We start from the raw sequence: 17,531 nt of genomic DNA, 5'->3' as shown, positions 1-17,531 counted from the left end.
AGACCAGTGGAACAGAATAGAGAACCCAGATATGGACCCTCAACTCTATGGTCAAATAATCTTTGACAAAGCAGGAAAAAGTATGCAATGGAAAAAAGTCTCTTCAATAAATGGTGCTGGGAAAATTGGACAGCTATATACAGAAGAATGAAACTCGACCATTCTCTTATACCATACACAAAGATAAACTCAAAATGGATGAAAGACCTCAATGTGAGACAGGAATCCATCAAATCCTAGAGGAGAACATAGGCAGTAATCTCTTCGACATTGGCCACAGCAACTTCTGTCAAGACATGTCTCCAAAGGTAAGGGAAACAAAAGCAAAAATGAACTTTTGGGACTTCATCAAAATAAAAAGTTTCTGCACAGCAAAGGAAACAGTCAACAAAACAAAGAGGCAACCCACAGAATGGGAGAAGATATTTGCAAATGACACTACAGACAAAGCACCAATTTCCAAGATCTATAAAGAACTTCTCAAACTCAACACCCAAAAAATAAATAATCAAGTCAAAAAATGGGAAGAAGACATGAAAAGACACCTCTCAAATGAAGACATACAAATGGCTAACAGACACATGAAAAAATGTTCATCATCATTAGCCAGCAGGGAAATTCAAATCAAAACCACACTGAGATACCACCTGGTTGTGGAGAAAGGGGAACCCTCTTACACTGTTGGTGGGAATGCAAGTTGGTACAGCCACTTTGGAAAACAGTGTGGAGGTGCTTCAAAAAATTAAAATAGAGCTACCCTATGACCCAGAAATTGCACTACTGGGTATTTACCCCAATGACACAGATGTAGTGAAAAGAAGGCCCATATGCACCCCAATGTTCATAGCAGCAATGTCCGCAATAGCTGAACTGTGGAAAGAGCCCAGATGCCCTTCAACAGACGAATGGATAAAGAAGATGTGGTGCATATATACAATGGAATATTACTCAGCCATCAGAAAGGATGAATACCCAACTTTGCCTCAACATCGATGGGACTGGAGGAGATTATGCTAAGTGAAATAAGTCAAGCAGAGAAAGTCAATTATCATATAGTTTCACTTATTTGTGTAACATAGAGAACAGCATAGAGGACATTAGGAGAAGGAAGGGAAAAATGAAGGGGGGCACATCGGAGGGGGAGACGAACCATGAGAGACTATGGACTCCCAAGAAACCAACTGAGGGTTTTAGGGGGGAAGGGGGGTGGGGGGATGGGTTAGCCCAGTGATTGGTATTAAGGAGGGCATGTATTGCATGGAGCACTGGGCGTTATACGCAAACAATGAATCATGGATCACTACATCAAAAACTAATGATGATAGTTTTTTAGTATGGTGACTAACATGACATAATTTAAAAAAAAAAAGATTAGGGAAATGTCATGAAACATAAGTAGACATTGCTGGATGGTGGAATTACCAGTAATTTTTGTTTTCCTCCTTTTGGTTGTCCATTTCTAAATTTCACATTTCTTTTGTAATGAGAAAAACTAAAGTTATTGTAAATAGACCTATATTTGTTCAGAACAAAGAACTGAAATAAACAAATAGGAACAGATGTAGATTAAATCTAGTTTTATTTCTTCTCTATGAAGCTCATTAATTTGTTTACTTCAGCTAAAAAACAGATTCGCAATAGCAAATTTATCTGACATCAACATAGAAAGCCTTATACATACCAAGAGTAAAAAGCACTCTCAAGAAGTAAAAAGTGAAAAAGTAACAAGAGTACTTATTTTAAATAATTACAGGATTCCATCATGTCCAATATGAATGCACATCCAACAACTCCAAAAGAGAACATGCCAAATCATGTACATTGGATATGGGGGAAAATTTTTTTAAATTTGTCATTGAGTCCCATTTCTAGAGTAAGTAAGAAGCAAAAATATGCTGATAAGCCTAAGATAACCTGTGACATAAAAACAATTGAGCCTAAAATCAGGAGGAAAATGGATGAGTTATCTAAGCTTTCCTTAGTTCTTCTTATCTAATCCATATCTTACAGAGATTACCTCTCTGGTTAAAAGCATCCATTTTTATTCAATCTCTGTTGGTTTTCATCCACCTATAGTAAAAATCACCCACGCAGAAGCCAGGGTCTTAAACATTTTTCAAAGACACCAATAAATTCAGTGTGCAGCATGCCATTTCCAACTATATTCCCAGGAGAGTATAGGAGACCCAAGGAACTAATACATTTGTATAAGATGTTGTAAGGATAGTGACTCTTTCCACCTTTTTTATAACCCAAATGTGTTATAAGAAAATTGAGAAGAAAGAGAAGGGAAGGGAAAAGGAGAAAGAAACCAAACAGTATAAAACTATTTGCTAACAAAGTGTGTGTGTGTGTGTGTGTGTGTCCAAACTCAATTCAAACTAAAGAATAGATTAATTGTAATAAAGAGTATTTAATTTTAGAGATTTTTCATTGAGTTAGATATAAATAAAGCTTTTTAAACACTTCAAATTAATGAAAAATAAATTTTAAGTACTTTAAGTAATTAATAACACAAAAGTTGACTTACCATAAATTTCTAAACCTTGTGGAAAATACTCTTTGTATTCTAAATCCTATCCACTAATGCCTGGGTCCCCGAGGATGCATATCATAGTCAACAGTGCCAATTTTTAATAAGGGATTTGAAAAGGTTGATTTAATTCCCAGATTTTTTTTTTTTAATTCCTCCCCATCACCAGGATTAGAAACCCTGGTTACTGAAGATGTTTTATCCAATCAACATCTCTCTCTTTTCTAAGCTACTCAGAAAGAAAAACTGATACCTGGAGAAAGTCACACCTTCACAAATTACCCCAAATTCACTGTGATATTCAAGCTTTATATAAGAAGCCTCTTTCAAAGGATCAGAACCAGAGAATTGAACAGTCACCCCCTCCAGCTGCTGGAGAAAGCAAAACCACAAAGAGCATCTACTTATGAGATTACTTTTTAGGGGCATAGAATATACTTTAAAAAGGTACATAGCCAAAACCTACAATAAAGATGAATAATAAATATTTACATTCCAAGCCAAAAAATTCCAGTCTAAAAAGAAACATTTGATGTTTTCATTTCTGAATACTGAAGCAAAATGATTATAATAATTTTAATCAAACTTAAAAGGTACACCTTATTACCTTGTTGATATAAGCTATTTGTCTTTGAACAGGCAAACAAGAGAGAAAAATCTTTGAGGCATTTTTATATTCTGACTTAACAATTATCTGATAATTACCCTATCATTACCTGCTGATGAAGGATTCCATTCTGAATTCTTAACATTTCTGATGTTACAGGCATGTTACTTCAAAAGTCCTACCTGGAAAGAGACTGAGAAGACTAACTGGAGATTTGTTGGTATCAATAGTCAGTTTGTGGCTTGCAGTTTTTGAAGGCTGACCTGGTAGACAGATTAATTTCAGGGGAAGTCTAAATTTACATTGGATAACCCGAGGAATGCCTGAAATAAAAAGAGAGAAATGTAGATTCATAGACTTGACAGAAAATTTGACCCCCAAAAATTTGAACTATATTAATAGTTTGAGTAGCAATATATCTTATTTTAAAATTTTGCTCCGGCCCATTTCATTTAGCATAACTGAAAAAACTACGAAGTATTATCATAATACACATTTTTATATTATTGTCAAAAAGTTCAAGACAAAAAAAAGAGCGTAGGCATGATGTCTGCCTTTAATATAAGATCATACTTTAAAAAACATCACAGGTGAACACTATACAACACGGTATATTTACTCAGAGAGGGAGACAAACCGTAAGAGACTCTTAATCATAGGAAACAGACTGAGCGTTGCTGGAGGGGAGGGGGCTGGAGATGGGGTAACTGGGTGATGGACATTAAGGAGAACACGTGATGTAATGAGCACTGGGTACTACATAAGACTGATGAATCACTGAACTCTACCTCTGAAACTAATATTACACTATATATTAATTAATTGAATTTAAATTAAAAAAATTTTAAAAGAAGGCAAAAAAAAAAAACCCAGTTAATTCAATTTTATATTCAATTACTGAACTGTCTTTAAACTAAGATCTTCAAATCTCTAGCCCCTAAAATGAGCAAATATGTATATGAAATCTGTATCAGGAAGATGCTATATGACCTTATCTAATATTTTTTCTACCACCAAAAAATTTAAATCTTTAGCTATTTTTACTTATTGAAGATTCAAATTACAATTAAAAATATACAATAAATTATAAGCATGAAGGCAGAATTTGTTCTACTGTAGTTCTACTTAAGTTCATGTCATTTTACACAGTAATATTAAGAATATTACTTTCATATGAATTAAATTTTTCTCAATCCATTTAACTTTACATATCACTGTTAAGTGACATTTTGAAAGTATTACATGGTCATTCAACTGAATTTTTCAGTACATTTACAGGCATATTGAAAAACGTAATTAAATAAATAACAATGAAGAGTTTTATGTCAAAATTAAAAGTTTTTAAGATCATTCCTTTCAGGGGCGCCTGGATGGCTCACTCGTTAAGCATATGCCTTCGGCTCAGGTCATGATCCCAGGATCCTGGGATCAAGCCCCACATCTGGCTCCCTGCTCCGCGGGAAGCCTGCCTGCTTCTCCCTCTCCCACTCCCCCTGCTTGTGTTCCCTCTCTTGCTGTCTCTCTCTGTGTCAAATAAATAAAATCTTAAAAAAAAAAAATCATTCCTTTCAATATTTTTACAGAGAATGAAATTGAAACCAAAGCAAATTAGGTTCTCTACTTATAAATCTAGCAAAGCCATTCTACAACTTCAGTGTTCTCTCCTTTTATTCTAGGATTCCACCTTTGATTGGATAAGATAAAAGGTAATATACTGAAACCTCTATCTTAGTATATTGCTGTAGAGAAATGAAAAACTTAAAATGTCCTACTCTACTTGATGTAGCCACACATTAATTCCTTTATCTCTTTATAGTGGAGTCAGTGAGCAGCCTAAAAATAGCAAAAGCAGAAGCAGTTAAAGCTTGGGGACATGATCCCAAAACAGGATCCCTAAAATTAGCGATATATTCTGTTAATGCCAATTGGAGTTGTAGGGCTTGCTCGACATCCAAGCTGGTAGTACACTTTCCAGCACTATTTATTCACGAGGATAGTGAGAGATCTCAACAATGGCAAGCATACTGATATATGAGGTCAATTAAATACTTTTTCAGAGCATGTGGAGCATATTTGTGATTCTCTTCAACATAATCTATTATCCATTAAATTTTACATAGCTCATTTTTTGCTGATAACCAACAGATGTTAAATTCACTTCTCCTGGAATCCTAGATGCAAATTATAACTGGTGTCTCTTCAGAAAAGTCCCAAGGCATTATTTCCTGACATTCTCTGAGGTTTTAAAGGCATGTGTATTTGTACTTTACAATGATGAAATGTTCTGTCTCAAAATATTATGGTAACATGATCTAAGCTACTGTTCAAACCACAACCATCAATATCAGCATAAAAATATTACAAAGCATTATTTTTTCCAACTTCATATATTCCATATAACCCTAAATTATGGAAATATACCTACTAATATGTTTCCTCTACAATATATAAATTACAGCCTCAATTAATAGATGCAGCCTGAAAAGAACAAAGACACTAAAACCTATTTCCATTTCCTTCATTTTTAATGAATGTAATAATGGAAAAAAATCCTTCATCTTTTGACAATTCTGTACAGGCACGAAGAGAAGCTACCTTTCTATATACTTTCACCCAAAGTCTGAGCTAAGTGTTCAAACAAAATTTGACTATAAATGTCCTTCTAAAACTATACTGCTAAAACTGTGGCTCTACTTCACTTGGATCAGATAGATACTACTTGAGTTGGTGGTAAAAAAAAAAAAAATTAATCACAATCAGTAACACTGGCCTTATGTTACTGAGTCTATATATTTGAAGATTATTACCCTAAATTTCCAAGAACCTAGAGCTAAAGAAACTGGTCATATATATATGTTTTCAGAAATTGAAACAAATGGCTTGCAAGCACTAATGAACCCAAGAAGGGAAATACATTATAACTCAATTCACAACTCAAGTCCGTTAATGACAGTATCACACACTAGGGCAGTAGTCTGCAGTTGCTAAGATTTGTAGAAACCCTCCAGAATTGCTTTTCTCTCCAAGAACTGTAAACCTGTTTCATAGGACATTTGGAAAACATTATTTTGAAAAATGATGACACTCATACTTAATAAAATGATTATGGCTATTCTTTAAATGCTGGCAGCTTGAAAAGTTTTACCACTGGCAGGGGGCGGGAGGTAGAAAATGAAATCCTTCAGAAACCAGTTTAAGGAAACCATATCTTTAAAAAGAAAAATTGTAATGCCAGTATTTAACACTACTTTCCATTAAATTAAAACCCCAGTCTTTTAAAATACAATCTCCAGTATTTAGACATGGGGTTTATCAGAGGCACATTTCTATTGAGCTTTACACTTTCTTGAAAAACCTGAAATGAAAATTTGGCTAACAATTTACTCTTCAGGTTGTGATTGCATCTAAGAACCTGAAGCCAGAGGTATAGAGGTATGTGTGAATGCATGCATATATGTACCTATAATAAGGAAAGAATTGCATGTATTTAAAGACTTTTCAAATTTGCTCCTAGAATAGCTTTTGACTTTGATGAAAGTCTAATTGGTCCTAACTTTGCCTACCATCAGTGATATTTTCTCTATGTAGTTGGAAAAACAGTCTCTGTATCTGGCTTATTCAAATAACTCTCTGTTAGGCTGAGAAAAAAAAAAAATTGGTCATTTATAATACTCAAATATTGGCCTACTCGTTCATCAGAATGACTTTGTTCTGCAGTTTTTTACCAAATATAATCACCTCTCCTTCAGACACTTCCCTTTCTAGCCTAACAGAGGAAATGGATAGTCACAACTACTCTGGTGCAATTAATCACAAAATTATTTAACACTTAGAGAGAAAATTCACATCAAATCCACTCTTGACAGAACAATTTCTCCAGGAAGAGAATTCTAATTACACCTGGCACACCCAAGAGCCCAGTATCACTGTCAAGAGAGAAGCCAAATGTGCTTTGGGGGGGGAGAAAAAAAAGGAAAAAAGAACATATATATCAGAGTAGAATAACTATATATATTACACATCTATATAATGCCTTCAGAACTCTTTCCAGGGGCCTGCTAGAGTCATTTCATTTTTAAAACAAGGAACCCCAAAGCAGTAGCAATGTCTGGGAGCCAGAACTTCCTTGATCCCTTCCTGTTATGTCTGGCTACGTACTGTGCCCCATCTGCAGTCATGTTTTACACTGCCCATGTCATGTAACTTTAATGCAGACATAATGGAGACTAACTCTTATGGGACAACATAAAACCTCCTTTGCTTCTCTTTTTCCACATGTAAAAGCAGGACTGCTTATCTGCAAAGAGCCTGAACAGATCAGGCCAATAAAATGGACCAGTCTTTGAAATTTGAAGCCTTGTGTGTAAGTTAAGATCTAAGTAGCAACATATTATTTAATCTTGCCAACTAGGTGAAGCTGAATATTGTAACCCTACTCCGTAAAGCTTAATTATAATTTAAAAATATATCATAAGAGATTATTAGGTTTGTATTGAAATACTAAAATTTCCATGTATTGTGATTTTTTTTTTCTCATGGTTTGGGCTGAATTTACAGTAAGAGGGAGTAAATTCCTTTCAATAATAACCTTTGCCAGTTTTTTAAAGTTAAAATAAATCATTTAAATAATATGGTATTTTACAAAAGTCAGTATAAAATCTTACTAGCTAGATCCAATCTTGCCAAGTAAAATGTAAATATTCATTGTTAATAATCAGTTATTTTTAATAACCCAAAATCCTAATTTGACAAGTATATTTCATGTTATTAAGCTAAACACTTACTCCTATTAAAATGTTTCTCATATAAATATATTTTCACTTCCCAGATACAATGCAACTCAAGTTGTTGGCATTACCAAAACTGTAGGAGTAAATTACTGCCATTATTTTTTAAGTATTTCTTTATTACTAATTAATATTTCTATCTAATATTTATCTTAAAATATCTAATAAACTGAGATAAACCACCACAGTAAGTCTGTGTCTAGAAAGAAAAATAGTCAAAGTAGGATATACTCTAAGTGCCTGTCATCTACCCTGACATCGCGCAGTTCAAAGATGAGTACTTAAACCCTGCTCTGGAGGAGCCCAAAATCTACTAGGGAAACCTAAGGAACAAACTTAATGAAATTCATATTATGATTGGTATTGCAGCAGAGTCATACATAAAGGATTTGGGGAAAACAAAACAGGTAACAATCAACATTGGCCCAGGTAAGTTCAAGGGGTCAGAACCTTGATGACATCGCCCCACAAATTCTAAACAAGATAAGAAATAGGCCCACACTGGGCGCCTGGGTGGCTCAGTTGGTTAAGCGACTGCCTTCGGCTCAGGTCATGATCCTGGAGTCCCTGGATCGAGTCCTGCATCAGGCTTCCTGCTCGGCGGGGAGTCTGCTTCTTCCTCTGACCCTCTTCCCTCTCGTGCTCTCTGTCTCTCATTCTCTCTCAGATAAATAAATAAAAATCTTAAAAAAAAAAAAAAAGAAAACAGCCTCTTTTTATACCCTCTCTTGTAGAATGCAATGGCTAGGAAAAAGAAAATTCAAAATGGGTTATATGAGGGCGCCTGGGTGGCTCAGTTGGTTAAGCGACTGCCTTCAGTTCAGGTCATGATCCTGGAGTCCCTGGATCGAGTCCCGCATCGGGCTCCCTGCTCAGTGGGGGGTCTGCTTCTCCCTCTGACCCTCCCCTCTCTCATGTGCTCTTTCTCATTCTCTCTCTCTCAAATAAATAAATAAAATCTTTAAAAAAAAAAAAAAGAAATAGGCCCACAGAATAAGTACTCATAGTGCTCTGATTAGAGAGAGCAGCGGATCTATTCAGACACATAGAAAACAGACAATTTGTATGTCTCAAAAGACGTGTGCATCAGTACAGGTCGTATATAATGTCAGTTTGTGCTGATACTAAGGACGCTAACACTGATCACTTGGTTATGGTGGTATTACCAAACCACTCCTGTAGAGATACTGTTTTCTCCTTGTAATTAAAAAGTAATCTATGAGGTAATGTTTTGAGACTGAATATTCTATTATTCCAATGAATTTAGTGTCCATTGATGAATCTTTCCTGAACTAATTATTACAAAGATTTAGAGAATGATTCTCTAATTCTATCACCCATTCTACACTTATTAGCTGACCCCCTTTTGCAGAGTTTTCCCTCTATACGTGCCTTTATTTTATCACTGTACTCACAGATTCTATCTCTGTCTTCAACATATTATAATAAATTATCATTATTATGATTTTGATGCTCAAAATGTCCCATATCTAGCCAGTGGAAACTCCTCCACCGGTTTCTGAATCATTGTGAGGTACTGTGATCATTTCTCTTGACCACTTCTTTGCTCTCTGACCCAACAATATAGAACAGGCTCTCTTATTTTCCCTTCTCCAGACCTGGCAACAGCCTTTTCTCTAAGAACCCTGATCCCTTTGACTAGAGATGGTACTCAGATGTGAAGATCTCTGCAACAGAGGTGTTCACTGCTACTGAGCTGAAGCCTGAATAGGTATCTGCCCCATCTCCATCACCTCTACTCTACTCCACCGCAATAACCTCCAGCTGCACTTCTGACAGGCAATTTGGCTTCAAAAGCAGTTCTCCACATTGAGTCAGAGTGATCTTTCCAAAATACAAATCTGTTCCTGTCCTTTCTGGGGCAAAAGCATGTGTGTGCATGTTCACATCCATGCACTTCATGACATACTTAAAACCATTTAGTGGCTGCTCTTTGGTCACAGAATAAACATCAAAACCACTAGCATGATCAAAAAGACCCCACAGGGCCTATCCTTTCTATACCCTAGTGACATTTTGACCACTTTACCCCAGCCCTCAATCAATTAAAAAAAAAAAATAGAGGGCGCCTGGGTGGCTCAGTTGGTTAAGCAACTGCCTTCAGCTCAGGTCACGATCCTGGAGTCCCGGGATCGAGTCCCGCATCGGGCTCCTTGCTCGGCGGGGAGTCTGCTTCTCCCTCTGACCCTCCCTACCTCATGCTCTCTCTCATTCTCTCTCAAATAAATAAATAAAATCTTAAAAAAAATAAAATTAAAAAAAATAGAAAGAAAAAGAAAACAGACAATGAGAATTCAGTGACGAACACCATTTTTCCTTATTCTGTCTTTATTTTAAGTAAAATAAGATAGCAGAGCATATGAGTAAATCACCAATAACTTACAGATATAAGTGGTCAATGACACTTTTGATTTTTTTTTTTTTAAGTCATGGAGCTTCATTCTTTTTCATGACTCTGAAACAACTAATAATGAATGAAAAGTCTCTGTGCGAGGAAACATTTATGATCCTCTCCATGAAGGCACTGAATCATCCTAAAGAAGTTCCTATAGTTAAAATAGCAGTCTATAAAAATAGTTCATTCATGGTATAATACCAGTTCAATTCACTGACCAAATTTCAATTCTGAAATTCATTTTGTTCTAAATTATCTTTTCACTTACCATCAGGATTTCGATCTATCCATCAGAGGCAATGCAAAAAAAGGATAGGGGAGAAAGAATGCAACAAATTATTTGTGGTAAAATTACAACACAAATTTAATACACATCTGCTTAAAAATATAAATTAAAGAGGGCACGTATTGAATGGAGCACTGGGTATTATATGCAAACAATGAATCATGGATCACTACATCAAAAACTCGTAACGATGTAATGTATGGTGATTAACATAACATAATAAAATAAAATTAAAAAATATATATATAAATTAAAATTTTTTAGATTCTCTCAGATGATTTAAATGGCCCCCAATAAAAATAAGTCAATTCACAACTGAAGAATATAACATGAATAAGTGAAATCTAACAATATATTTGTACATTCATTCTCAGAAGTCAATGACAGTGTGTTAATCCAGTGTAAACGTGGCAAAAAAAAAAGACATAAGGTATATGATCTAGACCAAGAGCAAACCAGACTCAATATGTAAATGACATCAAGAGGATTAAATGAATTGTTGGGAAAAAAATTTGAGGGAAATGCCAAATACACAATATTTCCAGTTACTCTCGCTTATATTATAATGTCTTTTTGTTTTGGCTTGTCTTGGTCTTCCTTTATTTTTATAGACATTTTTTTACATTTTAATTTCTAATTAACTTTCAACTAATTAATGCTATGCTCTTTGGTTTAGCAATAATTTATAATCTTTTAAATTCTGTCTATAGGAAAGCATAATAGTTAAAAATGGTATGTATAACCATAAGATCCCAGACTGATTTTACAACTTTATAACATATTTTTAAAGTATTTTGTCCACTTGCTATGTAACCCATTTCTCTATTTTAAATTCATATTCAACCAGTGTCACCCCTTTCCCTGAAAACAAATGAAATACTTAGTTGAATTAAGGCATCAACAGTGTAACAAGGATAAAAAGTGTAAAAGTGCCTATGATTATTGAGACGTTCAATTAATGATAAACGATCTAGAGCTTTTAGCCAAATATTTCTTTCCTTTTTATTTCACAACTCAAAATTAAAATAACATTAAAACTTTCAATGTTCTTTTCAGAAATATCCAACTAAAGAAGTCTATCTCTCTTTGATGCCTTATGGAAGTTTTGTATTTCTTTCTGAAGCCAGCTTCCTCAAAGTCATTTAAACATAAAATATTTACATAACCTCAAATTTTGAAAATATAGATAAATGATTAAAATGGTCAATTCTGGTTAATAATGAATTTTTTTAACAACTTAAAGCAAAATAACTTACAAAGCAGAAGAAGTAGATTTTGAAAACATGTATTAAAGTTATAAAATTATCTTAGAGTATAGGGTTGTCAATGCTTAAGCCAGAAAATTCACTTAGACAAAATTAAAACTATAATTATTAAAAAACATTGCTAAATATACAAAGTGGACATCAACAGAAAAGAAAAAGATAATCAAGGCATCTCTAAAACTTTTAGAACTAAAAAATCTGTACAGAAATGTTTAAAAAACACAAATGCAACATTGCTAAAATATCCTATTGTCAGTTACACTATGTTAAAACATTGAAAAAAAAAGCAATGACTAATTATTCATATTCTACCAATAAACAGATTGTCAAACAGTTAATATGAAAAATTCACTGCACGGGGAAAAAAACAAACTATAAAATTTGACCAAACGAAGTTGAAATTTACCACTAACTGAATCTCAACTGGACTGAAGATAACTTTTTTAATTTAAAAAGAGTTCCATGAAAAAGCACAGATCAAATTTTAGTAAATCTGTTCTTAAATATTTTAACACGTATGATACTAAAGAGTTTTATTTAGTCATTAAAACAGTGTCTGAAACTCTGAATACTGCTTTATATTAGAGCATTTCATAATAGTCTTTTTCACTAATTCACACAAGGCTTTTCTTCTTTTTTTTTTTTAAAGATTTTATTTATTTATTTGACAGAGACACAGCGAGAGAGGGAACACAAGCAGGGGGAGTGGGAGAGGGAGAAGCAGGCTTCCCGCCGAGCAGAGAGCCTGATGCGGGGCTCGATCCCAGGACCCCGGGATCATGACCTGAGCTGAAGCAGACGCTTAACGTCTGAGCCACCCAGGCGCCCCAGGCTTTTCTTCTTTGTTCAGATAAGTGAAGTCTAATACCATTCTTTGAGTGTGAATAAAAATATATCATATTTGCTATTAATTGAGAAGACAGAATCAAACATTATATGTGGAAATCAGCTAAATAGACTTATCTCTAATAATTCATAACACATAACAGTAATTTGGACATATAATTTTATTTAACACTAGGAAAGAATTATTTTTCCATTTAGTAATATTTTACAATGTGTTTTTCAGTCTTAAACACTTAAATATTTAACTCATAACCCCAATATTTTAAAAGGAGTAATTAGGCTTATAAATCTGTGAACAATTGTGTGCTTACCTGATGGTCTGGAATAAGAAACAACAGCATTTCCTTCCAATTGAGGTGGTGTATAACTCCCTTTCAGATAAACAGAAAAGGATACTGTTCTACTCATCTCTGGTGCTATAAGCAATGTAAAAGTAATATTAAGTTACAAAATCTTGGACAATTATTATTAACAACAGTTAAAATTATGCATACACTACATGCCAGCTAGTATCCTAAGCACTTTACATGGATTAATTTATTTAATCCTCACAATAACCCAGTAAGGTGTGTACTATTATTGTCCCCAACTTTTGTGCATGAGGAAACTGGCTACAGAGAGATTAAGAAGCTTGCCCAAGGTCATACAGCTAATAAAGAACTGGAAACTGACTTCAGAACAAGGGTGCCCATATTCTACATCACTGCTTCTCTTTAGTCAGATGAATAGGCAGCAGGATCAGAGAAATATGTACAGAAAAAGGCAAGAGAATCTGGGAACAGGGATTAGTACAGTTTATCATGGCGAGAATACAGACTGCAGGAGAAAATGGGAGGGGGGACTGCATAAGGATGTAACTATAACTGTAACGACTTTGCAGATTGTACATAGACTTCTACATTCATGTATTTGACCTCCAACCTGTGTTAGGCAGTCTTAAGAGGTTTTTAACTGGAAAAATAAATTGTTCAGAAGGTGTTTTAGAAAGACAAATTGGTTTCCTGAGATTAAGAATTCCTCATATCAGTGAGATCATATCATACATGTCTTTCTCTGACTGACTTATTTCACTTAGCATAATACCCTGGAGTGGTGGGGAGTAGGAGGGATGGGGTGGCTGGGTGATAGACATCGGGGAGGGAATGTACTATGGTGAGTGCTGTGAATGGTGTAAGACTGTTCAATCACAGACCTGCACCTCTGAAACAAATAATACATTATATGTTAAAAAAAAAAAAAAAAAAGATAGTAGGAGGGGAAAAATGAAGGGAGGGAAATCGGAGGGGGAGACGAACCATGAGAGATTATGGACTCTGAGAAACAAACTGAGGGTTCTAGAGGGGAGGGGGGTGGGGGGATGGGTGAGCCTGGTGATGGGTATTAAAGAGGGCACGTACTGAATGGAGCACTGGGTGTTGTGTGCAAACAGTGAATCACGGAACACTACATCAAAAACTAATGATGTAATGTATGGTGATTAACATAATAAAATAAAATAAAAAAATATATAAAAATAATAATTAAAAAAAAAAGACAAATTGGAAGTACCATGAAAAAAAATTAGAAAATAAAGTGAGAATCCAATGATTGGGCATCACTACAAAGTTACTTCAACCATTCAACCATTCATTCAATGTTTCAATTAATATTTTATTGAATTCCTCCTATCTGCCAGGCGCACTCAAGTAAGGGTTGATAATACAAAGGCGAAAGAGAGAAATAGGTTCTTGATGTCATGAATAAGATACAGAATGACCAGCTGAACAGCAGCAGTAAACAAAGAAAGAAAAAGGCTAGAAAGATAAAGCAGAAATCATTTTGATGGGACTAATGACAACTGGGATGCAAATGATAGGACATGAGAGATTCTGTGCAAAGAAATCTTACCAAGAGTGGCCATTTATGACCTGTCTACTATTTTAGGCATTATTACAGGTATCTTCCATAGCTTCATTTTCTAATTAAATCTGTAAAACAGCCCTGCAAGACAGATATCACTATCCCCTTTCTGCAGATTAAAAGAAATTGAGGTTCCAAGTAATTACTAAAGTAGCTTGCTGAAGGTTACACATCGAGTAAGTGTCAGAGCCAGAATTCAAATTCAGGCCAGACTCCAAAACCAATATTCTTTCTTCACACATAACTGATTCAATAAACAGCTCACTAGAGAAACACCAATAAAGAAAGCCTTCCAAATTATAGTATTTAACTACAATTACAGGCCCATCTAGTTAAGGAAAGCACTTGAAAATCTATAATTACTTCAGCTCAATGACCATTCACTGAATATTGCTATTTTTTAAAAAAAGTATCATTCATGCTTGATGTTTAGAGGGGAAATATAAGCAAAACAACACAATCATTGATTTTAGAAAGATACCAGCCTCACTATTCAGACAAGAAATACAGCCATGAAGTAAACATACTAACCAAAAAAAAATTTCTTTTAATTAAAAGAAAACCTCACACCATGATAGACTTTAAGCCAAAACAGAACACTTACCCATAAATTCAAAGGTGAACTGATCACAGGTCAATACTAAAGGTGGTTGCACATAGACTGATAATTTGGCTTTTTGCAGCGCCAGTCGATTCTGCAATGTGACCTAAGGAAACAGAAATTGTTATTAATAGAAAATTACATTTTATCCAAATTGATAGGATAGCAAAAGTATGTAAAAAATCATTAGCAAATAATTAGGAAACATTATCTGAGAAAAAATGAGTAGTGGCAAAACATAACATGTAACATAAATAGTAGATTAACTGGTAAGTAGGTAAGTGGTACTTTCTACCGTTAGAAACTGGACAAAGGAGTTAAACAGACTTTCCTCCAAAGGAGATATAGAAATGGCCAAACAAGCACATGAAAACATGCTCAATATCTTTAATCACTATGAAATAGAAGTTAAAACCACAATGAGATGATACTACACATCTAAAATGCTATAATCAAAAGAACAGACACAAAATAGGTGTTAGCAAGAATGTGAGGAAAAACACCTCATACATTGCTGATGGGAATGTAAAATGGTATAGCCATGCAAGAAAATAGTTTCTTAAAAAATTAAACATAAATTTACCATATGACCTCACAATTCCATGTCAAGAGAAATGAAAACATACGTCCCCCCAAAATCTTGTACACAGATTTCATAGCAGCATTCTTCACAATAGCCAAAAGTAAAAACAACCCAAATGTCCATCAACTGATGAACAGATAAGCAAAATATGGTATATCCTTACAATGAAATAGTATTCAGCATATTCAGTAATCAAAAGAAATGAAGTACTGGCACGTGCTACAACATGGGTAAACCTTAAAAACATTGTGCTAAGGGGTAGAAGCCAGTCACAAAGAACCACATATTGTATGATTCCATTTATATGAAATGTCCAGAATAGGCAAATCTATAGAGACAGAAAATAGAAGTTGCTGAGGGATGGGAACGGGGGAGGGGTGGATGATGGAAGAGGAAAGGGAGCATGTGGTTACTTTAAAGGGGGACAAAAATGTTCTAAAATTAAATTCTGGTTATGGTTCCACAACTCTGCAAATATAGTAAAAATCACTGAACTGAACTCTTTATATGAGTAAATTGTATGGTATATGAATTATATCTCAATAAAGATATAAAAAATGTTCTATCAAAAGCAAAGGACATTGCTGCTATAAACACTGGGGTGCACATGCCCCTTCGGATCACTACATTTGTATCTTTGGGGTAAATACCCAGTAGTGCAATTGCTGAGTCATAGGGTAGCTCTATTTTCCACTTTTTGAGGAACCTCCATACTGTTTTCCAGAGTGGCTGCACCAGCTTGCATTCCCACCAACAGTGTAGGAGGGTTTCCCTTTCTCCGCATCCTCACCAACATCTGTAATTTCCTGACTTGTTAATTTTAGCCATTCTGACTGGTGTGAGGTGGTATCTCATTGAGGTTTTGATTTGGATTTCCCTGATGCCGAGCGATGTTGAGCACTTTTTCATGTGTCTGTGGGCCATTTGGATGTCTTCTTTGGAAAAATGTCTGTTCATGTCTTCTGCCCATTTCTTGATTGGATTATTTGTTCTTTGGGTGTTGAGTCTGATATGCTTTTAGCAGCAATGTCCACAATAGTCAAACTATGGAAAAGAGCCAAGAGGCCCATCAACAGATGAATGGATAAATACACACACACACACACACACACACAATGGAATATTATGCAGCCATCAAAAAATGAAATCTTGCCGTTTGCAACAACGTGGACAGAACTAGAGGGTATTATGCTAAGCGAAATAAGTCAATCAGAGAAAGGCAATTATCATATGATCTCACTGATATGTGGAATTTGAGAAACAAGACAGAGGATCATAGGGGAAGGGAGGGAAAAATGAAACAGAACGAAACCAGAGAGGGAGACAAACCATAAGAGACTCTTAATCTCAGGAAACAAACTGAGGGTTGCTGGAGGGGAGGGAGGTGGGAGGGATGGGGTGGCTGGGTGATGGACATTGGGAAGGATACGTGCTATGGTGAGCACTGTGAATTGTGTAAGACTGATGAATCACAGACCTGTACCTCTGAAACAAATAATACTTTATATGTTAATTTAAAAATTTTTTAAAGAGGGGCACCTGGGTGGCTCAGTTGGTTAAGCGGCTGCCTTCGGCTTGGGTCATGATCCCAGGGTCCTGGTATCAAGCTCTGCATTGGGCTCCCTGCTCAGCGGGAAGCCTGCTTCTCCCTCTCCCTCTGCCTGCCTCTCTGCCTACTTGTACTCTCTCTCTATCTCTCTGTCAAATA

General features: G+C 35.2%; 1 protein-coding gene across 7 annotated transcripts in view; it reads right to left on the bottom strand.

Annotated features, from left to right (window-relative positions):
• The window catches only part of BBS9 (Bardet-Biedl syndrome 9), a 453,139-nt gene that overhangs the window by 252,263 nt on the left and 183,345 nt on the right, over positions 1–17,531 (bottom strand). For 6 of the 7 annotated variants that reach the window (XR_004682059.1, XM_035020866.1, XM_035020867.1 and 3 more), the window contains 4 exons: positions 15,244–15,346; positions 13,052–13,156; positions 10,612–10,626; positions 3,323–3,463 (listed from right to left, as the gene is read on the bottom strand). Coding sequence is in view for 6 of the 7 variants with exons in the window: in XM_035020866.1 (XP_034876757.1) it covers positions 3,323–3,463; positions 10,612–10,626; positions 13,052–13,156; positions 15,244–15,346 (364 nt within the window). In the remaining variant the exon portion in view is untranslated. The remainder of the gene's footprint in view (positions 1–3,322; positions 3,464–10,611; positions 10,627–13,051; positions 13,157–15,243; positions 15,347–17,531) is intronic. The other variant, XM_035020868.1, reaches the window with a different exon arrangement.

The sequence above is a fragment of the Mirounga leonina genome, unplaced genomic scaffold (genome assembly GCF_011800145.1).
Source record: "Mirounga leonina isolate KUSES-001 unplaced genomic scaffold, KU_Mleo_1.0 Mir_174, whole genome shotgun sequence".
Lineage (NCBI taxonomy): Eukaryota > Metazoa > Chordata > Mammalia > Carnivora > Phocidae > Mirounga > Mirounga leonina.
The sequence above is the reverse complement of the archived record's forward strand: the minus strand, read 5'-3'. Positions and strand labels throughout refer to the sequence as shown.